The following is a 25,201-nucleotide window of genomic DNA, read 5'->3' as shown; positions in this document are numbered from 1 at the left end:
ACAGTTTTTGCAACCAAGGAAAATGTCTGTGGCACTATATCCAGAGGTAAACATCTAAGAGACTAGTTTTGAAACTTGGGTTTTGATATCCCTTTAGTTAAGCCCTGAACAATGATGATGGGAAGAGCTTTCAAAATGAAAGATGGACATTCCCGTGGAAGGCTGCTGACAGTTATCCAGACACTGAGTAGAGCAGAGCTATCATTTTCATTAGCACTGCCAATCACTGTCAGGGCAAAGTGTTTAAGGAATGTCCAAAATAACACCATTAGTAGATCAGAATAATAGGGCAGAACCAGAAAAATGATACATTTCTAATACTACAGTTTCTGCAGTACTGGAAAAGAAATGTGAAGGAAATATCATCTTTCTTGCCATGATTTGCAACAAGAAAATACACTGCTGACATATTTTGGACAAATTCTGCACCGTATTGTTTAGATGCTCTTTTGACATTCCCAGCCTTGCAACGGTCAGTACTTTTTAGACACCGATGCCTCAAAGGCAGCAGTCTGTGTCTGTACAACACCGGTCATCGATGGGAAACTTTGGTTCCTGCATGACAATAAGTTGACAATGATTTTAAGAATATATATGCAGCACGGCCCCGACAGAGAAGAGGGGACTAACCTGAGAACCACAAAAGGATCTTTCTGTCTATCATTTTCCTAGGAGGAAGTGAACACTGGTTACATGTTTGCATACTCACAGCTAACTGATTTCCAAACTGGCTTCTGCCCAGGAAGCTGGATACCATTAGAAGGAACTGGTGACACTGGAACTGTCTCAAATGTGGGCTGATAGGCAAGGAAAAATGATCAGACTGCAGTGAAGGTAAACGTCTATGGACAGAAACTGCTACAGTTCAAGCAACAGCGTATCATTCTCAGCTTACACTCTTTTGCCAAGTTTAAACAACCTGTTGTCATTCGCCAGAGTACATTTTTCATAGCCAAGCCTGAGAATTAATCTTCCCCAGGCTGCACAGATTTGGATTGTGTTGACGTCAGTAATATTGCAGCTCACTGTAGCTAATGAGTCCTGTCCTATATAATGACTGAAATTAGCTAAGTAAATTGCTGTATGTAATTGTACTAAGTGAAAGGTCCTCATCAAATTGTAATCCATCCTGCTTTTAATCATTTTGGACAGAAATCTTTTTGAGGACTCTCTGACACAAGCTGAATATCCGCTGCTCCCAAGCACCTGTCAGAAATCAGGCTGTTCACCGCCTTCTGGGGTTTGGGCACCAGCAAATTGTTAATGGATGGATGTCCTCCCATAGGTTATATACTAACACTTTATCAGTGAACTGCAAAAACTTTTTTTTGGGGAAAAAAGACCTTTTCTATAGTCAACTTCATTTCTTTCCGCTCCAGAAATCACTATGCACTGTGTGAAAATGGGGGAAGCATGTGTGGCGCAGCAGAGAAAGGGCTCTGAAGCCCAGGGGGTGACTTTCAAGCACTATCACCTCTTCTTGGCAACTGAATTTTGCCCTTGTTCTCAGCAGTTTTGGGAGTCGTCATAAGACAAATCTGAGTGTGTACACAGAGCAGCAGCAGCTCATCTGCATGTTCTTGGGTAAAAAAAAGGTCAAGAATTTAAAAAATCCTCTGAAGGGCACTCAGTGAAAATAAATACAATGCCCCAAACCAGCTTTGTGTTTTTTCTGCTGCCCTTTGCATCCTGGTGGGAGCCCTTGCAGCCTTTCCCAGACCTGCTGTCTCACCCCTGAGGCTGATGGAGCAGCCCCCAGCTTTCCAGATGAGCCTGCAGCAGAGGACCCCAATAAGCCCACAACAGCCACTCTTTAAATTGCTAAATTGGCTGTTTATCAACAAGCAGCAATGCCTCAGGGCAGAAATTTTGTCTTCCCCATTTGTAGCCAATGCACAGGAGCAGCATTCTGGCTGCTAAAAAATGTCAGATATTTAAAAGACAGGCAGCTCTTCCAATTGGAAGCCTGAAATAATGTTGCAGTTGTTTTATTCAGTCTTATCCTCTAAGCTATTTGGGTAACAAAGTCAAATGTAACATGAATAAAATCTCTCCTGAGAGAGTCCATTCAATGGCCCGCAAACTTGATAGGAAACAGGATTTGAGTCCCGTGGACTTCCTTTGCCAGAAGACTGTAAGAACCATTGATTTTTTTTAAAAGGAGAACTGTAGGATGCTTTTATGATAAAATCCCATAACATTTACACAAAAGACTTTAGAACATAAAAAAGCAAGAGAAATTTCAGGTGGGAGCATGGAAGTGGAGGGGATGGTTAAACTTGCCTCAGGAATTTGGGAAAATCAAACACAAAAGTAGTTATTCTGCTGCTTAAGGTCCAGATGGAGAAATTAATGGTAAACATTAGCAACTGGCTCATCTACTTTCACTGCTCAAAATGTGTGACCCTGCAAACAGTATTCAGAATAGATTTACAGTGAGTCAAGTTTATTAAGGAAAAAATCCTTCCAGCCTTGTTACACAGGTGAAATCAATAGTGAAGCAGCTGCAGTAACCAGGTTCTGTTAAGCATGGTGGAGCTGGCGAAGGGGAGCTGACAGCACAACTCTGCCTCGCTCCCAGCAGAGCTTGCAAGAGCCTGCGGGCTGCTCTAGCTTGTGGCAATTGAATGTCATGAACCACGTAGAATACCAGGGGTAGCTAAAACCATCGTATTCTTGGTCTCGTTTCCCAGCATCCACAGGGAGAGCATATAAAGAAACCAAATCTCTGTCTCTCTTGTGAAAATCTCTTCCGAACAGGACCAACAACACCTTCTTCCCCCTTTTTTTTAATCTTAGGATAATATGATACAAAGAAAGGGAAGACTGGGAATAAAACCTTTTCAATGCATGAATTTTAAAGATCCAGATGGTTTCTTTAGTAAAAAATCAAGATTAAAAAACTTTGGAAGCTCATGTCTTAACGAATGGGAAAGGCCAAGAGCCAAACTGTCCTTAACTAAATTGGGGCAGCTTTATTCATTTGGCTGGGGCTCCAGCGAAGGCAAGACTTCTCATATCCTGACTTCTGACTGAATGTGATTCATTAGACAGTTCTCATTACCTGGTACTAAAAATGAGCCCGGTGTTTACTGGCACAATGTACACAGGAATTTCCAATGGGAAGAGGAAACCAAAAGAACAAGGAAAAGATGGAGATGAGGGAGGTAGTTCTTTAGTAGCTACCCTCATTGTAGAAGATGTAAAACCAAATCACTGGAGCACCAAAGCAACCAAATTCTATTGTCAGCCCTGTAGCTAAGAGAGATAAAGGCAAAGGAGGGTAGCCTTATAGCTCTGGTCAGGATACAAGTTGCCCATGCTCTGGATATATTCATATTTCCGAGCACTGTCATCACAAATGCCTTTTCATGCAAATAGCTCTGGATTAGTTAGTGATTCTTCTTTAATTAGGACATGATTTTCTCATGCATTGCTCAAGTAAAATGCTGCTGAAACTCTTGAGGACTTTTAGCTGATCACAACGTACAGGGTTCAGTTATTAATGAGCACGATGCTTCATTTCCTCCCTCCAATAATAAAATCAATGTTTCCCCCCCAATTTGTATTCTGCTGTTGATTTTTCTAGGCTTTGAGCACTAGCAGAGCCGATAGCTTCTGATGGAAACAGCGGGGTACCAGCAGTAAGGAAAATCAGGCCACTGTGATTAGAAACCCTCCAATTTACATCTCCATAGTGTGGCTGTCAGTCAAGCCTGCTGTGTGTAGGCCCGTCTGAAGCAGAGCAGAGGCACCTCAGCTGGGGCAGGCTGCTCCACCAAGGCATCACTCTCGGAAGGGTGAGGTACTGCAGGTGCTACATTTTGTCCCCAGAATCACAGTACCTTTCCAAGGTGGCCAGCAGAAAAAAAAAAAGAACAAACCACAACCCCCCAAAAAGGAAATATGGCTTCATTTCCTTTCATTTCAGTCCGCTTGGGAAGTTGAGGGAACACTCCTGTCCTGAGGGGATGGATGTCAAGGCAGGAAGAGGGAAAAGCACCCTTTACTCTGTGTTGACCCCCACAGACACTGGCAACTGGCCACTAATAACAAAATACCTAGCAAGCAGTTTTCTTCAGAACAGAGAAAAGAAACTAGGGCAAATCCATTTTTTTTTTTTTTTTCCCCTGCTCTGCATGACAACTATCTATGCCTCTTCAGTGGTCTCCTAAATCTCATCTCAGGTGACCCTAGTGAGCTAATCACCTTTTCTCTCATCATTAGCCACAGAAAAGAGTAATCCATCCTGTGACCCATCCCTCTAGGCTCCTGTAATGCTTAGGTTGTTGGGAAGAAGTTCTAAGTCCACCCTCCTAATGGGGAAGATTATAGACTTAGGTGAAGCAATTAGAGCTGTTTTGCTATGTTTACTTCTTCCCTTGCCAACAGGATGGGAAAGCAAAACTCCTGCACATCATTTCAAGCACTCTTCCGTCAGCAGCTCTGCTGAAAAGATTTGCCCCTCCTTGTTGCTGTTCTTTTTTGGTGGGGTGTTTTTTATTCCAGACCACTTTCCCAAACTGATTAATCACAAAGATTCACCAACAGCTGTAGTGCCATGCCCAAAGAGGCAGCAGAGCGTGAGGGGCTGCTTCAGCTGACACCCCCTTACAAAGGGCTGCTCAGGAAACCCTCAGCTTGGGGCACAAACCCCCCAACCCCACCCTGCAATGCATCTGTCCCTCAGGAGCTGATAATTAGGATGGACTTTCTAAATCCCATAATAAGCAGCAGAGATAGGAGCAATGGTCACAAGGAATGCCCAAAGGGTGTTAGGAAGCTTGCAGGCTTTTATAAATACAATCTGTTTTGCAGTCTGTTGGAGGGAGGTGGTGGTGTGCTCTGCAGCTCTATTTGTGTATCTATCTGTGTTTAACATTTAGGTAAGCACCCTGCAGAACTGCATATTTTTGTGGGAAGAAGAATTAGCAGTCTTAATTACTTTTCCAGTCTTATCTTTCAGACTTTCACAATGCAGAACGAGTAAGTGAGCTGACTTTCAGAGGAAGAAAAAGAGTGATTTGAAGGGCAATGGCCCTGAAGCTCTTGATTCCTTTATCAAGTGAGAAACAGAGGTGAAAAATAAGCAGGTCAAAAACATCAATAATGTGCCCATCCAAGAGAACAGGTACAACATTTATATGGCTGATTGAAATTTATTAGGAAATTCAAGCTTTATTATAATTTAAAAAAAAAAATTAGCACATTAAGGTTTATAGATACTTGAAACAGGAGAAGTGTGCTAATTTAATAAGTACCATCAGCCTTTTAATGTTCATGCAAACATGCCTGAAGATTTCTCATGCAAGAAAGTCTGCCCACAGGAAACTACTGGATGCTTCTGGATATGTGCAAGGGGTTCAAAAGAGCCCAGGTACTTAAATTGGAGACAAATAAGTTAACTCCCCAACCATTATATCTTTGTAATTTTAATATAACTATGCAGCTACAATTTTGTTTCCCAATTTTTTATTTTAAATTTATCCAGGATGCCAAGCCTTGAAGAGAAGGTAAAACAAATAGAAAAGGACAATGCAATTTCATAATGAAAAAGTTTCTTGGAGTTTTGTAATGGCGAGAACTTTAATATCAATTTCAAAGGTGAGCTTGTGAGCTTATTGGCGACTCCCATTTAAGATATCATGAGTGATATGTGTAAAGTCATGCGTGTTGCTTTGAGCATTGGGCTAAACTCACACAGTTGACTGCATTCACCAAAGTCAAAACATGTAGGGATAAGAATTGGTGCGTTTAGAGCTATCCTCAGGGAAAAGTGGATGAAACCACCAGAGGCAATGCTCATTTGTGAAGCCAGGAAGCAAATGAACAGTTAATAGATTTTCATTTGCTATGTAAGTGAAATGTAACTGCTAGTGTACCAGTTGCAATCATGCTGGCAGGTGTTTAATTGCTTATGCATATTTGAGACCCAGTTGCTTCATTACAGAAGTTTTACTTCACCACTGAGACTGCTGAGTAAATAGCAAGTGTCCCCAGAAGCCAGCAAAAATTTGAATAGCTGCCAAGAGTAACTCACCAATTTCCAAAAAATAAAGGAGTAAATGTTAGTCTTGATAGGAGATTGCAGGAGGAAGGCTGGCAACAGATACAACATTATGTCACAGGTTAGTTGCAAAACTGTGCATCATCTATTTTATTTTTTCCTTTGTTCTCAAAATGTAGTAAATACAGCATTAAAAGTCTGGACTTAGTGCCAGGTACTGCTACTGCCTGTCTGTACATTGTCAGCAGAAAAGGGTTCCTGTCTGGTAGAAGTTTTGATGAGCTACTTGCAAAATGCATAAAAATTAAGCTCAAAAGCATTCACTAGGATGTATTGGCTACTTACAGAAGAGTCATTGGTGCCAAAGATGTCTCGCACATCCCGGACTGTGTGCTTGTTCTTCTTCCTCAGGGTCTGAGTGTAGGTGTTGTACCTCTTCTGTACGGCGGCAGCTTGAGTTCGTGTCAGAGTGGACAGCAGGGCTTGGCCATCCTCCTCTTCAGCTCCCGAGATCAATGTAGATAAACCTACGTCTTGCAGCCATTCTGCCTCCAGCTCCCCTTCTGTGGAGGAAGAGAACTTGTTACCAGGCCTGGCACGGGAGGGAGAGGGGGCCGAAGGGAGGTGGCACAGTGGACCGCTGCCTTAGCCTTTACCTTGAGAAGACTCCACTTCCAATCTTTCTTAGGCCACAAGTGCAAGTTAATTTAGTTCTGTCAACATACTGCCAACTTTCTTTGGCAGTCTCTGCACAGGAGAGTCTTAGGAGAAGAACAGAAGAGGTATTTTTAACCTGTGCATCAACTCATTCATGTGAAGAAGGCAGTAGGGTGCCTAGCCTGACACAGCACGGTCACTAAAAACTAATCCCTCATTCAAGAGCATAAATCCCCTTGGTTACCATTTATACCATGTTGTACTGGATGAAGCCATTTGGCAGGTGAAAATTAAATTGGTATTCCAATTAAAATAAGCAAAAATACTGGTGTATACAATAGAATAATGTATTTGCACACTAAGGATGAGATTTGAGATGCTAGAGAGTCAGATGGTAATGAGACACCTGGTGAAGATGTCACACTGAGAGAAATGTGATGTCCACCTAATCCCATAGCCTGTTTTGGACAAGATGGTTAAGAGCCAGAGCCACTCACTAAAGAGCAAAGGTCAGGCAGGGCTAGGTATCAAGGAGGTCAGGTAGGGATGGAAGATGCAGAAATAGCTATCCTTGCATGCTAGGTATCATCCTGATTTCTAATAAATAAAGATTGGCTAGCACTCTATACCCAGGATTTCTTGATATCCTGATTAGTAACTAATACCTTCTTGAATCCTGTTCAAAACCTGTTTCTTAAATGGTTCAACACAGCAACTGGTTCCATACTGAGATTATGCATGGAGTGAAAAAGTATTTTCTTTCCTCAGATTTCAGCTTGCTACCTGGTACATTAACTGAATATCCCTGGTCACTGTAGGACAGGGAGAAGCTCCCAATCTACCTTCTCTAAATCACTTAGTAATTTTAAATTTTGCTGTCATTACATTTTTATTTGTCTGCTTTTTAAAGTACAGAGTCACAGTCTTTTAAAATCTCTCCTCACATAGGAGATTTTGAGGGCCGCCTTTTTAATTCTGTCCGTGAACAATCCTAGCTCAGCAATACGCTGTTTGAGACAAGACAAAAATTGCATTCCAGCTTTGACTGAAGGGGAGGTATTACAAATAAACATGTCAAACAGGAAATGGATTAATTTGCAGCATATTCTATAAAACAACTAGTCAATGTGCTTATTGTTCTTCTCCCAGCACTGGTCTTAATGGCAGGTTGGTATTTCCACTCTCCCTTTATTGCCTCTTCTTGACACCAGAATGGAGACAGATTGATGGATACCAGTTTGCTGCACTTTGGCAGTTAGATACACAAAAAAAGAAAATCACAGGGCCGGACTGTATGGACAAGTGAAAGCATCTTACACATGTGCCTTCATTGACTTCATTGTTAACTGCCTTGTCTCTCTACAAAGCTCTACAAAAAATATCTGCTTCTAAAACTCCTGCTTTGTGTTAGATGGGATGTGACCAGCCCTGTATCTCATGAAACAGCTTGTCTCTGCTCTGATCCTTTCTGTATCCATAGATAGGATGACAGGCTGTTCCTTTCCCTCCTTGAACCAATGGTTCTTCTGCCATCCTCACTCTTCTTTCTTACAAGGTCCCTTTTCATTTCCCTGTGCTGCTGTTCTAGCCACATCTATTTGTGTTCCAGTTTCTTAATTATATTCATTTTGTCTTTTGGCCTGACATATTCTTTCCAAGAATTTAGTTTTTAATCAAACTTGGCTTTCATGATGCTATGAAAAATAGTAAAGCAGACATGAAATTGTGCCTTGTTACCAGCCACCCCTGTGATTTGTTTTCTCTGGCTTTTGCCCTTTTCCTGTTCCAACCACTTATAAACAATGGACTAAGAAATAACGACAACAACCAGAGGAGTAAAACTATTAAGGAGAAGGAATTTCTGCATAAAAAAAAAAACCTCAAAATTTTATGACACATAGGTTTAAATAAGGGCTAAAAGAAAAACATGTTTTACAAATAATTATTTTTATAGTGGTAGCTACTTATACAGCAGGGCCTTGATACTGTGTTTGATTCTGCTCTGCGAGAAGACAAACAGATAATCAAGAGGATTCCCTCTGGCTGGTAATTCTCTTTTTCACATAGAGATTGCTAGGAAAGAGGTGTGTCTTTCTTTGAAATTCAGATATAACCTCAAATAACTCCCAGCCTCCCAGCCTTGTAACACCAAGTGTCAAAGCAGTTCTGCACATCACTGCCATCTTAAATACTGCATGACTTCCTCTTCCCCTATATTTTCATCCCTTGTATCACTTGTTATGATCTTCTGTTCTTTCTTGACTGTAGTTACTAACGTCAACAGAGTAAGTGTGCTGATGTCTTCCCCTCGCACATGTGGTCTGGCAAAAAAAACAGTTTTGTGGTTTTGACAATATCAGTGGTCCCTGGCTGCTATCACCCTTTGGCTTCCTTCTTAAGGATTCTGCATCTCTTCCTCTCAAAGACATCTCAAAAGGGTGGCAATTTATTTTTTTTTATTTTGCCCTGAGGACTTCCACATTGATTTTCAGTGTTCTGATCCTTGGGAAGGAGTATTATCGTATTAGGAGCTTAATAGAACTCATTATTATTTCCAAGATTTATAATCTCAGACTGAATATATTTCTGAAGTTAATAACTAGAACAAGCACTACCTGGTGCTGTGTAGGTGTATGCAATATATATGTGTTTGAAATAACAGTATGAAGGTAAATGAAGTGTGGAGATGTATTGCATTTTACCTTGCAGTCTTATTTTTAATTCAGGACAGAGGGGAAAAAAATCAATGCAATGTAATGATGTGTAAGCAGACAAAGGGTAACAGAGAACTGCAGCAGAATTTGCACTGTTGTGAAGATTTAGCTCAGAAGTGATGAAACTGATGGAAAAGTTTCTGAGAACATGGAAAATGGGCTTCTGTATTGCCTTGTCCTACTAACTCACAGATATGTGACATTCCCCTGACCGTGCAGACAAGTCAGGGACACCCAGTTCACACTGACAATTACTTGAAGGACACACTGAGAGATTCACAATCACTTTCTGGGGTCTCCAAGCTAGAGAGCATGATCACACAGGAATTTTCCCAAATAAGGTCAAACTGATTGACGCAGATTTTTTTTCTGCCTTCCCATAACAATAACCATAAAGTTTCAGTGTTACACCTTGATTTATTTTTATTTGAGAATACAGGCCAGCACAAAGAAGTGCAGTTTGGATTTAAGCTGCCAGACCATAACCCACAGAGCAGACCGACACTTCTGGTGAACAGAGGCCTTCTCCTTTTGCTTCCAGGAGAGCCCTGCCTGGAACTAGAGAGTGGGAGGTGTTCCCCATGGAAACAGTACATGGTTGGAGCTAGATACCTCTGTGTGGGATACTTACCATGACTGGTTACCTATTTGGTTGCTTAATAAAGTAGCACCCTTTCCCCCTTTTCACCCTTCTTCCTGGAAGCAGAATTAATGACATCCCATTGCACGTCAAGGTAAGAAAAATACATCGTCACTCGTGTTAATAATTGTATAGAAAGAACACACCATTGTTTCAAAATCTATCCCTAGATCAGTAGCTACCAAACTAGCGGCCATGATCCACAAAAGGGCTGCAGCAGTTATCAGTGGGTCATGACCTCAAAAGAAATTCTGTTTCATCCTATAGTAACACCTGATATTTTGTGTTGCACAATATAATGCATTTGTAAGTCGGGTCATAACTGGAAAAAAATGAGAACTGCTGTTCTAGATGTTATGAAATCATCTAACACAAAGCTGCATTGCAACAGGCTAGTGCAGACTATTACATGTTTTTCCAAATACATTATGAAAAAGAAGAGGGGGAAACGTTAAAGTAACAGAATGAGGTAGTAATACCTTCAGCATAATTTGTATAAGTGATGAATGAATTTTGACAAGTGGGGAGTCTGAATGATGTAGGCATCCATATAGTCAGACTTATTTAATCTTCTCTTGAATTGTTTCTAAATTGGGCAATCTCAGAGAAACAGGCAGTTACCGAATTTCCGATATCAGCAAACGATATCTAACTAAAAACTGCTTCAAGACTTTCCTAGCTTCTGCATCATATCCTACCAAAAGCCAGAAAGTTGAAAATTCCAGTATACTAAATGAACTTTTTTGCTCTTTTGTATGTTTTGGTTTATTTTATTTAATGCTGCAGATGAAGTTTTCATTTAGTGCCTATCTCTTCTGAATTACACCATATCTGTCCTCTTGAAGTACAGATAAAATTGGTGCAAAAAAACCTACTTCAGAAGTCAATAACCAGCACCAGTGCATAAACCAGACTGAATTATTGTTTCTCTCGTACTGTGACATTCAGAATTAGAGCTACAATGACCATAGACCCAGCCTAGCATTTTTGCTCATACTGGATGACAGTAGGAAAGAGACCAGGGCATCACTAAAGAGATAAGGCAAAGCCAAGGTGTGAGGAAGAAGTGGTGTTCATGTGCTTACCATCAGCAGGTTTGAACTCCAAGAGCGTTGCTTCTTCAGATCCATCTTCACTGCTCTCCTTGATGCTCTCCACTTCGCACCAGAAGTCCTCCATGGAGGTACTGTCCATGGAGGCCTGTGAGTTGGAGCGACTGAATGCAGGAGAAGGTGCCGACTCATTGGAAAGCATCCTGTTAATTCTTCGACAACGAGGGAGAGACTTTCTGAAAAGAGATAGAGATGAAAATAAAAATACTCTCTTTCCATCATGCTAACTTGTACCATGCAGACAAAGCATGCAACTAGGGCTTCGACTGTGACTGTACCAGGGAGCAGGGAATGAGATGTTGGAGGCAAAGTGCACTGTTCTGGTGGTCTTCATGATCTCTGTTGCTCATAACATTTATGGCTGGAAATTTATTTTGCATCTAATAGTTTATCTCTTTAATACCCTTCAGTGGTTTACACCATACAGGGGGACTCAGGAGATGCAATTTGTGTTTCTAACACTGATACCCATCTAATGAGACACTGGAAAATTATTTTAACTTCTCTGTGTCTCCATTTCTCTTTCTGTCCCTTCCTGTTTTACTTACTGGCTGAAACATTTCAGTGCAAACTTCTTTGGGGAAAAATAATCCGACTTGGGAACCCTGAAATATTTTACAAATTCATGTTGGCTCCAGAAAAGAATGAAAAACTTGAAATATTTTGATTTAGAAGAATAATTACCTTTTATTTGAAAATCTTTTTAAAATAATCCATTTTAAAAATGAAATTAAAATAAATGAAATCTTAACAAAATTTGTCTTTGAAATGAAATAGTATGTTTTAAGCCAAACAGAAGGTTTTGATCACAGGTTCAAAAAAATTATGATTCACTAAAAATCAAATTTCAAGTTACAATTCAATACAGTGATGGAATCAAAACGAAGAAGTTATTCCTTACTCCTTTGTTCTTGTCTTTTCCCACTGTAAATTCTTGCAGCTCAAGACAGTTATACAAGTTCATACAAAATCTTATAAAACACCCACCACAAAAGTCTTGTCTGACTTTGCTCTTTCACATTATTACGATTGCAATACTGTAAGCAGCCTTTGTAAGTGTAATTACAGTAGTTACAGTAAACAGTAATAATAAACACAACAATATTTGTACAAAGGAGTCAGGAGGTAATGTAATTATGGCAGAGAGCTAGACTACAGGAATTAATGGAAAATTCTGTCTTGTGGCCTTCACTTATCTGAATTAATTCAAATGCAGTTTCCCTTTCTCTTCCTTTTCTTTATGGCATCATCCTGCCAACAGGCCTTTGTTTAAAACCACAGGCATCACTTTTACTCCACTAAAAAAAAGGATATTTCCTTTTCAGTACTTCCCTCCTTGTCAAAGTTTTCATAATGGATGTATAAACAATATATTATTTAATAAAGCCGACTGGACGTGCTTTTCCCTCTTTGTGCTGCTGCCTCTGCTGCATCCCACCTCGTCAGTGAAGGGCTGGCTGCTTCCCTGAGGCTCCTGGAGACTCCTCACTTTGTCTGGGTGGTCCCAGGCAATTCCTTCTGGGTTAGGTCTGAGCCCCAGGTTGGGGAGCTGCAGTGGAAACAATGGAGCATAACAAAGCCAGCTGTGGACATTATCAGTGTTTTAAAAAGGCAAAGCTCAGGTCTTTGCCCCTTTTTGAACACAGGGAGGTGTCATACGGACGATTCAGTTGCCAAACCTGCCCATGTGCTTTTGGTCAGCTGCTGGGAAGCAAAGCTTTCTGACGGGTGACAGTATTTCGGCAGAATAAAATGTACTATGGTGCTGTGGAGACACGTCCTCCAGGAAAAGAAATGCTATCTTCAGTATTTCTATCCTTTTTTTCCTCATAAACAGCAAATGATTGTTTGCTTTTAAATATAGCGCTGAAACTGTTATTGTTTTAGTTTGAACAAGCCACGGTCACCAAATCTGAAAAGAATTTGTGACACAAGTGTGGTTAAAGCTATTTGAGTGCTTTCCATGTAGCTCTCCCTCTGGGGAGACGTGAGCGTTTCAGTTGGCTTTTGTTTGCAAAGCCTCAGATGACTGGGGTACCTGATAAATCATAATTACTGGAATTATGTGTCTGGACGTGTCAGCCTCTGTTTTTTTTATGGATTCACCTATCTCTCTTCCCTGCATTGGCATCGGCAAGGAAAAAGAAAATGCAAGTCTCACAGGACTTAAATATAATGAGTTAATACTGAACCAAGCGTCCCCAAGCAGAGTTTTTAATGAGCAGCAGCAGAACCCCTGAGAAGCAGCCAGAAAACCCCACCTCTTCAGCTGGGAGCTGATGGGGACGGGGGAAACAGCTCCCACCAGCCAATTGCTTACTGCTGTGAAAAGCTGCACTCTTTTGTTTAAAAGGTGATAGTGAACACAAATAAGGAAAAAGGCAAAACTTCCTGGCACTCTAATGGCATTTGGGGCCCATTTCACCGGGCGCTGTACAAGCAGAGAGAAGCCACGGCCTGGTGTCAGGTGTGGAGTGGGTGCCCATCATCTGGCCGCAACCTGTCCCTCCCTGGCCTCTTTAGCTCGGGGCTCTGCCCACTGAGCAATTCATATCCCTGCTTAGTGTAAACCTTTGTGAAAAATAAGTCCCTACATCTGCTATATAGCACAGCCCAGAGCTCCCACACCAGCAATCATAGGAAGAAATGCTCTCGCCGGCCTGGAATCAAACACGTGCTGGGATGAGAAGAGGGCTTTTTCCCTGATAGCATCACTGGCTCCCATCATTTAGTCATGGTCAAGGAATTTAAACATTTCCTGCTCTCCCAGTGTGAATCTTAACCACGACCCTTGTGCTCTTCATGCACCACACCAGACTGATCCTTGGGCTTTGACTCCATCAGCACTTCAGCTAGCTCAAACCAAGGCTTTTTATTTCACCATATTAGGAAGAAAGAGGCTTGGCGGGTTGTTTCTTTTCTCCCCACAGTGAGTATGTTATTTTGTAATATTACCATACCAAAAAGCTAAATGCAAAACAGACCACGTAACATGGCAACAACTGCTGTGACAACCAGCTTTACCAAATACATCTAAGGTTCCTGGGTAATTAACGTGCATTTACAATATTAAAAGTACAGTGCTTATTTGGAAAATCAGCTGAACAAAGTCTCCTGAGAACCTCATATCTGAGGCTTGTTATCTCAGCCCAGATTAAATCAAGCTGTGTAAAATTCCTGTAACAAGAAAGGTTAGGCAGAGGTTCTTTATCCTTATTGGTAAACAGCTGAAGCTTGCTTCCAGGTGGTCTGGTACAAACCTTCTGTAATTACTCTGAGTCTGCCTATTAAAAGCTCACATGTTTGAAAAGACCTCCAGCTGCCTTTTTGACCTATATACCTGTGGCTTTTGTCCTGGAGGAAGTGGTCTTGCTTTTATGTGATAATGGCAGTTGTCTCCATTTCCTCCAGCCAAAGCTGCTCAAAACAGTTTCAGGAAAAAAAAAAAAAAACTACTTACTGAGGAAGCAAAGCATATTCTTCACCACTTTTAATTCATTCTTGAAGGACACTGAATGAGCACTGACTCAGCAAGCTGCCTGCCTGTCTCAGAAATAGCTGAACAAGCCCAGGTTGCCTGTCGTCTGGGAACTCTCCTAGCTGAAAAACCTATGTTCTGGATACCTTTTTCACCCTCAAGGCTTTCTGGCTTGTTTGTTCTTTTTCTCAGTGTCTGTAGAGAAGTTTACAAGGATAAAATGTTTTCACTAAGCCAAATCTGTTGTTCTTACAGAAAATTTGAAAACCAGTCTTGTTAGGTAAGTAGCAATCATGAAGCTCATGCTCAGTTTCATTTGCTCCCTGTCACATACAGGCAGCAGTGAGCTAATCTGAAAGGCTGACTAAATTAAACATAAGAGGGATCTCAGATTCTGGCTTGCTAGATGGAAAATGCTGGGAGAGAAGGAATAACCTTAAAGCACTGAGCAAAAATTACAGTGACTCCACTGAATGAACTGAAATTGTTTTCAGGGTGGAATTAAAAAAAAACTCCACACAGACACAAACCCAAACCCTTGAAAAAGAAAAGAAAAAGAAAGAAGGGAAAAGTATACTGCAATGGCCAATGTTATCAAAGAACTCCTCTGTTACTGGATATTAGTCACAGAAGAAAGGGTTAAAGAGTGCCAGTAAGGGGAAATATGATGATATCATGTAGAAAGCTTTCTGTGGAAAGATTTTTGCAAAGAAGTAGGGTATTTCCATGGGGCACAAGGACGCTGATTCAACTGTGTGTGATTCTGGTTTTGCCCTGGTGTATGTTTATAACTCTGATGAAATGCAACAGCAAACCAGGCCCACTGAACCTATATTTTATATTCTGTATATCACGCAGAAGTGTGTTGTTCACGGTCTGACAGCACACATTGATTTCAGCATAGCCAAGCCAAATCCAATAAGCAGTTCTTATCCTATCCCCAAAGTGAAGGTTTGTCAAGCCACACGAAGAGCTGGTTCAGTGACACCTAATGATTGCTCACAGGCTGACTAATGATAAAGCCAGGCTTGTGTTTTCAGTTTAATTAAGTGATGGGTGGTAAAGAATCCATAAAACAAATGGGAGCAATAAAGCCATCTTGTAGTTAAAACCAGCATTTAATCCTTGTTTACACAGAGAGATGGGACATCTTACTCGTGTGCATCATTATGCTTCATTTCATTCAGCGGGTTGTGAACCTGCTTCACCACAATTAGTCACTTTTATAGGAATGGGGAAGATGAAGGAAGCAAATTCTCCTGGTCATTTTAGGACTAAGATCCACTTTTTCACATTGCAATCATTCTATCAGTGTAGCCGCTTAATCCAATGAAATCAGTAGTGCTTGAAAAACACAACAGTGGCAGCATGGAATGTTGTTTCCTGTATCCAGATCTTTCTATCCTTCAGTTTATCATAACAATTCACCAACTTCTGACAAAAAATAATTACCCTCTCTCTTCTCAGCTCTTCCCAAATGTAAAAAACGGGATGGTAGTTTGCATTGATAGGGAAACAAAATTTATTCCTCTTTATTAAGAACTATATTTTCCTCTGTTCTGAAATGTTAGCTATCAATCACGTGCCAATATTTCTCTTTTTTTTTCATAAAATGTGTACAAATTCCAGGCAAAGAAAGAGTCCAGCAATTGGAAGTAGTATCTTTGTGCACAGTTCATGGCACAGTTCACTCTTGCCTCAAATCTCTTGTCTTCTGGTTCCTTCCTGGTGACCCTGTTCCGGCACTGTTTCATGTCTACTTGTTTCCTTCTCTCCATGCTTGGTGGCTTCTGCCCACAGAGAGGGGCATATCTCAGGCAATATCCCCACAACTCCATCTGCACACTTTTGTTTCTGATTGTCTTGCAGATGTTAGGCAAGTTGTAGGCAGGGGATCCTAAAGTTTCCCTTTTCTTTCTCTAACATCTAGCATAGCAAATATTTAACCTGTCACGCTCATTGATTTCATGGAGGTGTCACCCAGCCTGCCTTGTAACAAAGTGTTGACGTGAGAAGCAGAATAGGTTTTTATTTCATTAATAATTTTCTCATCCTGCTGCCTAGCAGAACTCCAAAATCGTATTAGTCTGATTGCTCTTTGTTACAAAGATCGGTTTGAAAATAAGCTGAGTTATCACATTACTATATCAGCTAGACTTGAAAGCACAGGATTTCAGTACTTTGCATGTCTGTATTCTACAAAACATTCTACAAAATATGCTTCTGTCAACTATTAGTTTTATTTCTAAAGATGCTTTTCTGTCTCCGGAAACATTTTGTGGACCAAAAGGACTTGTTTAATGAGTCTTAATCTTTAAAGACTTAAATGAGAAAAGACTTATAAGATTTATAAGATTTAAAGGAATTAAAAGAGTTTCATTTATTTATTCATAACTCATCTGCAAGTCATCAAAGATACTAACAGGAGCTAGGAGATTCAGCTGTAGAGTTTGCATGCCAGTGTTACCTGCCAGCATTTAAAAATGCATTTCACCTTGGGTTCTTCAGCTCTCTCTTACGCAACTTTTTCATAAGTGGTAGGGAAGTCCCCTGTCTGTAACAAGGGCCACACTGTGACCGCTCTGTGGCTGAGCGTGAAGATTGCAGAAGAATCTCTCTCTGTTTGTAGGTTTCAATGTGAGGGCTCTCACAATCAGACCCTTTGAGCTAGGGGAGTGCAGGGAATATACTCACTAGGTATTGCCTGCTGGCAACGATGACCTTTGGGGACATGACCCAGACCTCTCCTCCACACTGGCAATCACATCACTCCAGCGCTGGCTCGATGGGACAGAGACAGTGCACTACATGGCTTCAATTGTGTCTGTCAAAATCTGAAAGCGACTCTATTTTGTCTTCATTCTCCTAACAAGGCTGTTCCTAAAGGGCAGCAGGGATTCCCAAATGATTAACACTAACAAGAGTACGTTCTGTTAACCATTTTTTTTTTTCAAGTGAATTGGAAAAGGATTCTTTTCATGTAGACTAAGAGGCAGCAGGATAAGCTAGTTTTGAATGCTGAAGACTTAAGGACATGAGAAGATCATGACAGAGTATGTTAGATGTAATTGTCAATGGATATGGGCAAGATAAGAAGCATCTGGCCAAGGCCTACAGTAGGCAAAAGCTGGTTGTGAGCAGCTAGTTTAAACATCTTAAACATTTCCAACATATTTTTATTGTTAGAGGTGACAAATTCTTTTGTTGTGGTGGTGCTTGCTTAAGTCCAATTACTTTTATATGAAGCAAATCCATGTATCTAGAGCAGACCAAAGTTTTCCAGGAAGAAACATAGGCACGTGGGCCATGTGCTGCAGGCTTAGGAAATCCTGTGCTTCCAGAAAATGTTTGATCTATTGTGCATGTACAGTACAAATGATTTGTGTCTGAGCATTGAACACAGTGAATCTGACAGTTCACTGTACATACGCCTCAGAGCTGATGAAGGCCTCCAGGACCGTTGGGCTCACTGTGCATGCACTGTACAATTTATCCACTCATGTTGACTAGGTGCCTCCAAAAATTCCATCTGTCTGGCACTCACCCAGAGAGATCGCTAGGTAGCTGAGCACCCCAAAACCCAAGGCAAACCCTTCGAATTCCACCTGGACGGAATTTGAAATCAAGATGTATGGCAGCCCTGGATATACCACTATAAGATTACCAGTCTTTGGGATGAATTACTTGGTTAAGCCACACAGTAAGTATGAGGTGGACACGTTTCGTTCTGCAGCTTGGTGCAGGCAGCTACCTGGTGTCTTACCCAAAGTAGCAAGCAAAAATGAAGAAGTCACATGAATGAAAAGGAGAGGGGGAAGCACAAATGCACTACATCCTGCCTAAACTCTGGTATTACACGGTTTAATGCTTTTCACTGCATTCACTCAGTCCCTCCTCATAGAGCTATCTGTAGTAGTGAGAAAACTCTCACAAAAGGCAGTGGAAAAGCTGTATTTCTCTTTTGCTTCCTACTGCTCTGGCAGTGTCACTTTGAAGGTAAGCAACAGCCCTGTAAGCACTCCCTGGGCGTAGCATTCTCTCAAGCCAACTGGAGCATGTCAGGCCACTATGCATGCATGTGTGTGTAACTACAAATACCAAGGAGGCTGGGAGAAGGAGGGTAATGTGCAGACTAATCTAGAATCTTCTCTCACAACAAAATTGATAAGCCTTTGCCAGCAACTCACACTTAGCCAAACTCGTTATTTATAACACAACAGGATACAGTTAACACTGCAGAAAATGCACAGGTTAGAGAGCTCAGATGAAGCTTAAATCATTCAACAAGCAAAGTACAAGTAAAACCCACTGTGGATGTAAACTGGACAGTGGTAAAAGATTTTTGGCTCTGGAATCAGAAACTAGATTTTCTAAAGAAAAAGAAAGATTAAAATACTCATCAGGCACAATAAAACACTGAAACATAAGGGGTCAAACTTTCTACAGCTTTCAGTACAGCTGCTAACACTGGTGCATTTAAGTGGAAGTATATATACTTATTTTTATTTTATATCATTCTAAAGGAGCTATCCTTTCAACCAGCATGATTATTATCATTAAGAAACTCGCAGTATTTATAGAACTTTCTCTCTCTGAGGCACTTAAAAAGACAAATTCAGTCATTTTGGTTGAATTAAGGTAACAACACAAAGAACTGGACTATACTACCTACTGGAAGGCATCTAATGCAACTGCATACATTGCAAGTGAAGCTCTTTAAGCTCCTGACATAATCAATGAAGGGAGGCAGATACTTCTAGAGAGTGAACATATAAACTAAACAGGAGCTCGAAGTCATGCAATATATCTTTGAAGTTTTCTTTGTGCTTAGCTTTAAGTGAACTCCAGCTGTTACTTTCTCTCTTCCTATAATTAATGCACCCTTTTAAGTAAATGTCACCACTCCACCCATTACATTTTTTTCAAAGGCTTCAGGACCTAAGCAAACAAGCAGCACTTATTTTCATGAGATGTTGGGTTTTCCTTTAAATGTGTTTTAATGAATATGGGAGGCAATGGTTGAGCTACAAAATATGAATATGTAAACTCTCTAATGTATTCATTTACATTTTAGTCATGAATGGTATCGGTTATCCTGCAATTCCTAAGAAAATGTTTTGAACATTGTGCTTAATAGTGTTCACAGGACTGGACTGAAGTAACATAAAGCAACACATCGAACTTTTAAAGCTAAGCAATGCACATCTTTCAAAGCTATTTTATTGAAAAAAATGCTTATGTGGTCAAGATACTGTTAAATCTTTCAACACAGTGAGGAGCAACGTCACATTGTCACTATAAAAATCCTGGATCTGATTCTCAAATAGTTATAAACTGTTACAACCTCACTGGCCTAATTTATCCCTTATGTTTAAATTCAGAACATCCTTCTTTGTGGCACTGCTAATGTTGAAGTTATTACAAATCACAAAAAATTTATGAGCAAATGTACTTCTCAACATTTAGATTTTTCTCAACAGCTCTGCGTTGGCTGTCAGGCAATTCTGAACCCTCAGCCTGTATTTTCCATGGTGTATTGTACTTTGTGGCATACTGAATCAGTCAGAAGGAATGAAAAATTTGCCGGAAAACGCTGCAGCCAAATAAAAATCAAGATGTGTGCATAATTCTATTTTTTGCCACTCAAGCACATTGGTGAAGATTGTATGAGTTACTTTGGAAGAGTCTCAAATTTGTTGAATAGACTCTTCTTTTGTTAATGAGGCTGCTTAATAAAGCAGTGTAGATGAAGAATGTACACTGAATAAAGCAAAGTAGATGAATCTTGGAGAATATCTCAAAGCACTATGTTCCTATTTTTACCTGAAGAAAAATGGTTACGCATCTGTTGTAAACTGATGGAAAGTACATCGACGTGGAAACTACAGAAAAACAGATTTTTAGCACATTATCTGTTGATTATTCTTGTCAATGTCCAGAACAGTCTGTGACTTTATTCTGGATGACTTGAGGCAACATGAGACCTCATCTCTACCCTTCCATCTCTCCATCTGCAGCCAACCCTGAACCCTGCCTCTTTTCCTTCCTTTTCTGTTTTCCAGAAAGCAAGTGCTGCTGGGCTGGGTGGGAGCCTCATGTAGAGGTGGAGCAAGCAGGGAAGCTGGTAAGGGCTCTGTGCAGAGAGGAGGTGATACCAGTGTGGCATAGGGGGACCTGACACACAGTGCAAGGGATGAGGATTGCAGCTGATGGGTGTGTTCCCACACGTTTCTCCAACAGCATTTGACTGTCATATCTCCTTATCAGAAGAAGCCACACACCAGCCTCTCTCTCCATCCAGTTCTAAATATTTACAAAAAGCTCAGAGTCGAAGCAACTATGGTATTTTGCATTCTAAAAAAATTAACTACTAAAAAATCCCAAACAGCTAGGCAATATTAACAGAGGTAAATCCTCTTGGCTCTGCTGAAGCCAATAGAAGTTTTGCTAATGTGGTGCATATTTCACCTTCAAGCTTTAAAAAGCAAGCTGTATTAGAATAGATTTTTGACCAACATTTTTGAGGGAAACAATGAACAACTAATTTCTTGGTAATTCACTCATCTTCTTTTTGGTCAAAATTTTAGTGTGTTTCCCTCACTTTAAAATTAAATAGCAGTATATTATTTGGTAACCTCTCCCATTCAGGACATCGATAACTGTACAAACATAATTGTGTAAGCCTAAAGCTGAATTTAAAGCAAAAGCTGGTAGAAGAGTCCTATTGGAGATTGGTCTAGAGAATTTTAATTTATAATGTAGGTACAGAAATATGTTGGCAAGAACCTCTTGAGTTACCAGATGATACTAGTAGCATTACCAGTACTATGAAAAGTCCTGGTGAGATGGTGGGAGATATAACCACAAGAAAGGACAGAGCAGAGCTGAAGATGAAGAATGGAAGCTTAAATTTGATGGAGACAAACACAACAGACAGGGAACACCAAGCAGAAGACCACAGGTGTCCAAAGAGCAGATGTTTCCATTTTTTGAGGAATCAATGGACCAGAAAATTAAATTTAGTTTATTATATTCTCAGGTCTTCAACAGAGGAATGAAGAGGGCAAGGAAAAAACAATGCACATTCTTATACTTTGGCTATACAATTCCAATCAATGAGGTACAAAAAGTTTTCTGTGATCTTAAAGTGATTTCTAGGCTTATGCTAAAGAGATAGAGGCAATATCTTCGTGAGAATTTTCAAGGCAACGCCCTAAATTTCAACTGGTATTTTTCTAATTTGTGTTCAAATGGTTGTACTGTGTGCCTGTGGAAAACATAACCTTTCAATGTAAGGAGCCAAATGAATCAGTGATGCTTCCAAACCACTTGAACTCCTGTGAGAGCTGGAAATGCTTGACTAGGTTACACTTCTTTGCAATGCCCATAAAAAAAGGCAAATAACAGAATAAGAAAAATCACCTCTTAAATGGCAATACTAGTACATGATGCATAGCAGCTTTCCAGTTGCCTTCAACTACCTTTTTTTTTTGTCCTGCTTATTTTATTTTAGAGGTTTATCTCAAATATTTCATCTATGAGCACTCTGAGGGAACCTGCAGCATGCCAGGTATTTCAAAGCTAACTTTCCAAACATATGCAGCTCCTGAAGCTCTTGGAGCTAAAGACACCACTAATATTTGCAAAACATGGTGCCTTTGTCTGCACTTCCTCAGTGATATGAGTAATTCTGAATCCTACAAGCAGCCCTGCTGAAGCCAGCCAAATGACTCTTGTGCATAGCGTTTGGAAGTTTAAATGTCTTAATATTGACACCAGGGGAGTAAGACGTAGCTCTTGGAAATCTCTGAGGAAAATGGGCTCATGTTGGAGGGAAGTCTTCAAGGCTCAGAAGACATAGAGGAACAATATTACCTTAGCTTCAAGCACCTTAACATAGGTACAAAATGCCCATTCATGTTCTCTTGGGAAACAGAAACCCTAGATGGCCCAGAACCATGCTAGAAAGTTCTACACCACCTTTTGTAGACATCATGTATTACAGGAAGGGACTACTCTTGGCTATTTTGACAGTTAATGATTTGTTCTGGTTTGTTCTAAGCTGTTCTGTGTTTGCACCAGGTTGCGTTGGGAGAAGGGAGAGAGGACTTTGGATAATTGTCTCTTTAAGCTGTGTTGAATTGTCCTCAGTCACAGCTGGGAATCTGAAACCAGATACCAAATCATCATGGAGTGGATAGTACCAACAGAATCAAGAATTTGGTAACTACTAAAACACCCCAACCAGGCCCTGCAACATTTAATTAACTATATGGGCAAGAGCTAATTCATCATAACAGGAACATGGAGATGTTGTCAAATAAGACTTACAGAGGGAGGTAAAGTGACATCTCTAAAATCACACAGATGTTTTGCCACAGAAGAGGGTTAAAAATACAAGAGCTAGTTCATGACTTAAAGCTATGGTACACCATGAGTAATAGAACTGCTAATCATTAGTAAGTCCTGCAGAGCTTGGCTGAATTTTCTAACTGAGCTTTGTCAGCCCTGCACATATTCTTGGCCGGATAGCCTCTAAAAAGTAATTAATATTGCTATATAAACATAGTAAATCATGTGTGAAAGCTCACATGCTCACGTCAAATGGGTACAACTAAGCTGTTATTGTGCCCTCTGTCATTGTGAGTACATGCTCCTCTTCCCGCTCCTGCCTAGATAACAGCCATGATCCATGATAGGAGGTTAAGATTCACAGGGCATTCATCCATCCTTTAATGATCGTGTCAGATCTTTCACTGTGCATGCACTTTATGAATGTTGTGAAGCTGTAATGCTATCCTTCCCACGAGGACACCGAATTACTTATCCATGCTTTTGATATAATGAATCTTGGCTGAACTGTTGCAGCTCTCTTGCTCTGGAAGATTTCCAGTCAAAGGCTATATTTACGTCAGTTACAATTGATTCAAAATGCTTCCACAGGATCTTGAACAGGCTAACACATCTTCATGAGTTAAATCCAAAACAGAGATGATAGATTGCTTTCCAGTAAAACGGGAATGATCATGCTTGTACCTCTATTTCTTTGGTTTGAGTTGGTATCCGTGGTTGGTGTTCAGCCACTGCTTGGATCAGTATCTTTTCTGGACTTCCAGGTGATGACAGATTATGCTTCCAAAAGGGACTTAGGAGGGCAGTCATCTAACTCCCAGTTTCAGAAAAGACTGAAGGATTCAGGAGCACAAATCCTATGGACTTACAGGGAGACTAAATGCTCCTGCACACAAAGACAATTTTGAAGGTGGTACTTAGGCTTTTAAGTCACAGAAGCACTTTTGAAAATTTGCCTTCAACTTAATTGTATACTATTTTACTCTTTGTCCTTGGAGGAGTTCTTTTTCCATGAGCATTAAGCTTACCCAGTTTTCTGGGATTTTGACCACCTAAATTCAAGCCTTATCTTTTAAATTTGGCTTTGATTAACACAGCAAATGTTATTTATTCTTTTGCTTGGCAGGAGTTTCTGCAAGACCGCCATAAAGTTGGCCTGTTTGTATTGTATTGTACCATTAATCTCCTTTTCCTTTATGACATACACACACAATATCCTAAGGGGAAGATTACTATATATATATATATATATACAGATTCATACTTGCATATAAATATATGTATGAATACACAGCAAAGATGGGAACAAAGGGAGGGAATATTTTAATAATCTCCTAAAAGCCTTTGTGAAAAAGTCTAGATAACACATAAAAAGGAATGTTTTGTACACCATGAACGAGGGGATCAACTTTAATTGTTTGCTTAATGGAAGCGTAATTCAAGATAAAAATGGAACAGACTTTATTCAAAGTAGTTGGAATCATTTGGGTGTGAGAAAGATCTGTCAAGTTAAGAGGCTGCTATATCATTATGATCACTTATGCGCAGCTCACCACCTAAGGTTTTCCAAAATAGTGCATTTGAAGACACTTTCTAATAAAAAGTAATTAAGAAAGTTGAAGAAAATACAATGTTGCTTAGAGTTGCTAGGTTAATTTTCATCAGAACTTGGTCATTATCTTAAACCAGCATCAACAGCAGAGAATTTCTAGCTATCTAGAAACATCTACATTTCTGTGTCTCACAGAGACTTTCTGAATTAGGAATCACCTTGCAATTGCACTGCAAAGCCCTGCCTGAAAAAGCCCTAACACCCAAAAGTGACCTACCTTTTCATTGCATGGACAGGATCACCTTCACTAAAAACAAACAGGAGCAAACCCAGTGATGGGACAACCCTCAGAATTCTTCCAGTCATATGAAAAAGGAGTCACAAAATCACAAAAAGCAGTTTGGACAATCATTTATGCCAGTAAGCCCTGTCTCCCATCCTGACAGAACACTACTGGGACTCGTAATGACATTGTATTTGCTGAAGAAACTCTATTAGTGCTAGGAGTATAACTGTCCAGTGGAAATTTCACAATAACTCTGCTGATCTGATTCTCTTTTCTAAACAAATCAATCAAGAATCTAGGTAGCAAAAGTCAAATCTCCAGGGATATTACCTGCCTGGATTTCCTTTCAGTGAACCTTCATGTTTGACAAAGGAAAAAGAAAATACTTGCTCTTTCATCCTGA

The 25,201-nt window shown here is 40.3% G+C and overlaps 1 protein-coding gene across 3 annotated transcripts in view; it reads right to left on the bottom strand.

The window, feature by feature from the left end:
• ARHGAP28 (Rho GTPase activating protein 28) overlaps positions 1-25,201 on the bottom strand; it is a 77,275-nt gene that overhangs the window by 24,562 nt on the left and 27,512 nt on the right. For all 3 annotated transcript variants that reach the window (XM_009470718.2, XM_087756128.1, XM_087756143.1), the window contains 3 exons: positions 11,104-11,306; positions 6,353-6,570; positions 710-797 (listed from right to left, as the gene is read on the bottom strand). In XM_009470718.2, coding sequence (XP_009468993.1) covers positions 710-797; positions 6,353-6,570; positions 11,104-11,306 — 509 coding nt within the window. The remainder of the gene's footprint in view (positions 1-709; positions 798-6,352; positions 6,571-11,103; positions 11,307-25,201) is intronic.

The sequence above is a fragment of the Nipponia nippon genome, unplaced genomic scaffold, assembly GCF_047370975.1.
Source record: "Nipponia nippon isolate SJK-2023a ecotype South Korea unplaced genomic scaffold, ASM4737097v1 scaffold_1, whole genome shotgun sequence".
Taxonomy (NCBI): Eukaryota; Metazoa; Chordata; class Aves; order Pelecaniformes; family Threskiornithidae; genus Nipponia; species Nipponia nippon.
This window is presented reverse-complemented; position numbering and strand designations above follow the sequence as displayed.